This window comes from Limulus polyphemus, unplaced genomic scaffold (genome assembly GCF_000517525.1).
Source record: "Limulus polyphemus unplaced genomic scaffold, Limulus_polyphemus-2.1.2 Scaffold4661, whole genome shotgun sequence".
Classification (NCBI taxonomy): Eukaryota; Metazoa; Arthropoda; class Merostomata; order Xiphosura; family Limulidae; genus Limulus; species Limulus polyphemus.
Window position 1 is genome coordinate 36,606 of NW_013670271.1, and position 4,138 is coordinate 40,743.

The 4,138-nt window shown below is 35.7% G+C and overlaps 1 protein-coding gene across 1 annotated transcript in view; it reads left to right on the top strand.

Moving 5' to 3' along the window:
• The window catches only part of LOC106471503 (peroxidasin homolog), a 53,996-nt gene that overhangs the window by 28,316 nt on the left and 21,542 nt on the right, over positions 1–4,138 (top strand). The window contains exon 6 of the mRNA XM_022400114.1: positions 2,838–3,005. Coding sequence (XP_022255822.1) covers positions 2,838–3,005 — 168 coding nt within the window. The remainder of the gene's footprint in view (positions 1–2,837; positions 3,006–4,138) is intronic.

Consider the following 4,138-nt stretch of genomic DNA (forward strand, 5'->3'; position numbering starts at 1 on the left):
TACAGATACTAACCATAACCATAACCACGTAACAACCCACTAGTACTCTACACTACAGATACTACCCATAACCATAACCACGTAACAACCCACTAGGACTCTACACTACAGATACTACCCATAACCATAACCACGTAACAACCCACTAGGACCCTGCACAACAGATACTAACCATAACCATTACGTTTGATTTTATTTTCGCGCAAAGCTACTCGAGGGCTATCTTCGCTAGCCGTCCCTAATTTTGAAGTGATAGACTAAAGCTAGTCAACACCACACAGCCAACCTTTGAGCTACTATTTTACCAACGAATAGTGGGATTGACTGGCACATTATAACGCCCTCACGACTGAAAGGGCGGGAAAATTTAGTGGGACGAGGATTTGAACCCACGACCCGCAGGTTGAGAGTCGAGCGTCCTACCCACCAGGATATGCCACATCAAATAACCCATTAGGATTCTGTATAGTAGACACTAATGACAGCCATAACCAACTAACAACCCATTAGGATTTTGTATAGACGTTATAATGTTTAGCATTCTCGTAGCAGTAAATTGTAATCTACCATAGATAGAAGCTAAGCCTGTGTTACAAACCTGTCAGCCAATATCCCCGTTAGCTCTAGAACCAGTGTTGATCTCGTGCTACAAACCTGTCAATGAGTATACTTTCAAACCTGTCAGCTAATATCCCAATTAGTTCTTCCCCTGTGTTAATTTGCTATTTGTATTTTATACTCATGGCAAAGCTATCAATGCTATATGCCGCTCCGCCAGTCAGCAGAACTCTACCACCCACTATCTACGCTAAGTGATTGACTGTCGTACTTATAACGCATCTACAGCTTAAAGTGCGGGAAATGTTTTGCAGTATCGCAAAGATTCGAAATCCATAGGCCCAATCTAGAGCCATTACTATGAGTTAAAGTGTGTTCCTGTTGAGGAACATAAATAAATCTTATCCATCCAATCCGTGGCAGTGACTTAGGTTTAAGATCTTTCAAGCCTCATAGAGAGTTTGGGGCCTGGAAGACAACCCGGGATGTTCAGAAAATTTTGTTTCTCTTCACACCGCGCGGTGAAAAGGCTTAAGCTAAACGGAAATGGAAGAAGCCTCTGGGCTTAATTTTGTTTGTATTCTTATTTACCCCCGTTTCTAAATATGTAGCGTGGCTCAGTAACTATACTTAGGACTACATCCTATTCGATCTGAACCGGTCCTAGTAACGAAATTCTTTACTTAACTTTCCTCTCCAGTTAATGTATGTTTGGATAGGTTTTTATTATTGTTTTGACATGGGGATCTGATATGATTAGAAGTAAGAACTAAAGCAACTAAACTAACTTACTGTTGGCTTCGATTAATGTCGTATGGAACTTTGTTTCTTTCACAGATCACACTACCAAATGTCTTGGTTTGGTTTATATATTACAGTGAAGAAAGTTGTCAAAAACATTTGATGAAATATCAAAAGTCATTAGCTCTTTACAAATTGAACACGAAGAGAGCAAACTCAACCCATTCAGACAAGGAAGTCAAGATAACACCTACTTTCAAATCACTTGTTCCACTTGAGTGAATTTAATTTAGGAGTAAAACTAGACATGTAATAATATCAACAGTAATATACACACACTAACCTATTTTTTTCTTTTAGATCCATGCTTCATTAAGTGATGTTTTTCACTCGACAACAGCTTGCACAACTTGGATTACGTGTTTTCCAACAGATACAAGAAATGCTTCGTTCCACAAATTACTGATTTGTATCTTCTTGAAGTGGAACTTTCATTCGTAACACAATATACTAATAAGAAGTACAATAGCAGTATATATCAGTCGTGCTTGTGGAATATATACGACACAGATGTGCTTATCTATTTCTGTTTTCTTGAAATCCCCAGAACTTCATCTCCGTGTACTTTATTAACTAAAAATAATGTTTATTATCTAGTTTGAGATATGGATATTGTTGGTGAAACACATCTTTATAAAAAAAAAACACACTAAAATTCAGTGTGTTTCTCGGTGTAAAAAGTTGTATACATATTCCTGATTTATGATCAGAGGTCTGGATATATTAGAGATCAACGTTTTAGCTCAGATAAAATGTTAAAGTAGCAAAAAACAAAACAAATCTGTGTACGCTCAAAGGTCAAGATAGATCAAATGTCGAGGTAGTAGTAAACCATCATTTCTATATAAGGGTTTTGGGGAAGTTCACGACAAAGATAAACATTTCTATGCAAACATCTTACGTAACATCACAGCAAGTACATAATTTCTGTGTCAGATTATATTTGTAAATTACAGTAAAATACACATCCTTGTGTTTTGTAGGTAAAGCTTGGATAATCGTTGTTGTTTTATAGGTAAAGCTTGGGTGATTGTTGTTGTTTTTGTAGGTAAAGCTTGGATAATTGTTGTTGTTTTTGTAGGTAAAGCTTGGATAATTGTTGTTGTTTTTGTAGGTAAAGCTTGGGTAATTGTTGTTGTTTTATAGGTAAAGCTTGGGTGATTGTTGTTGTTTTTGTAGGTAAAGCTTGGGTAATTGTTGTTGTTTTTGTAGGTAAAGCTTGGGTAATTGTTGTTGTTTTTATAGGTAAAGCTTGGATAATTGTTGTTGTTTTTGTAGGTAAAGCTTGGATAATTGTTGTTGTTATTATAGGTAAAGCTTAGATAATTGTTGTTGTTTTTGTAGGTAAAGCTTGGGTAATTGTTGTTGTTTTTGTAGGTAAAGCTTGGATAATTGTTGTTGTTTTTGTAGGTAAAGCTTGGATAATTGTTGTTGTTTTTGTAGGTAAAACTTGGGTAATTGTTGTTGTTTTTGTCCAGATGAACGCGATTTGGACTTTAAGTGTTGTGGAATTCCCAAGGATCTCCGACATCCCAACTGTATGCCTATCGAAATTCCTCCAGATGACCCCTTCTATTCCCATTATGGACAGCACTGTATGGAGTTTAAACGTCTTGAGGCAGGTCAAAGACCCGGATGCACACTAGGTAGGTTAATGTTTCAAGCTATAAAGTTTATCTGAATTTGAAAGAAGTATATCCAGTTATTATTTACCTTTTATCTAATACAAAAAAAGAGACTTCGTCCCTCTTTTCAATAGTTGTTTCCTTGAGAGGAGACCCTTTCTTCTTTCTGTTAGTTTTCTTTTGTTTTTGTTCAGCACAAAAATACACTGAGCCCACCACGAGAATCGAAACCCAGTTTTTAGCGTAAAAAATCTTCGGACATACCGCTGTGCCACTAGTGGGACCTTTTCTCTTAATTGTTTTTCGTGTCAACTTTCTCTACAAGAAAAATAAAGAGTAAATGTATGACAGCCAGAACCTTTGTAAGTGAGGGTGACATGTTATTTGTAATATTTCATCAAAACAGGGCTGAAAAGTATTGAATATAAACTATCAACAAAAGCGATAAAGAGTGGGAAGGGAGGAAAGGAAAACATTAAAAAAAAAAGAATAAAAATTCTAAGAAATGTTTCATTTTATTTACACATTTAAAGTATTAAAAAATTCGAAGCTTTTCGAAAATAAAACCGTCGCCAAAATTTACGATACTGCAAAAAACTAAAACTATATAATACTGAATAAGATTAGAATAGCGAATAATTATTAACGGTATAAAGGTTGACAGTACTGAAATTAGTAAGTTATCTTTAGGTAATTATAATGTGATAACTAGGGTTGATGTAAACGTGTAAAACAGAACTGTTCCAATGATAGAGTGTTACTGAAACAGCCTTTTGAACCACTGTGTTACTAAAACAGTCTTTTGAACCACTGTGTTACTAAGTAAGCCTACTGAACCACTGGGTTACTAAAACAGCCTTTTGAACCACTGTGTTACTAAGTAAGCCTACTGAATTATTGTGTTACTAAAACAGCCTATTGAATTTCTGTGTTACTAAATCAGCCTACTGAACCACTGTGTTATAAAACAACCTATTGAACCATTGTGTTACTAAAACAGCCTACCGAACCACTGTGTTATAAAACAACCTACTGAACCATTGTGTTATAAAACAACCTACTGAACCACTGTGTTCTAAAACAACCTACTGAACCACTGTGTTATAAAACAACCTATTGAACCACTGTGTTATAAAACAACCTATTGAACCACT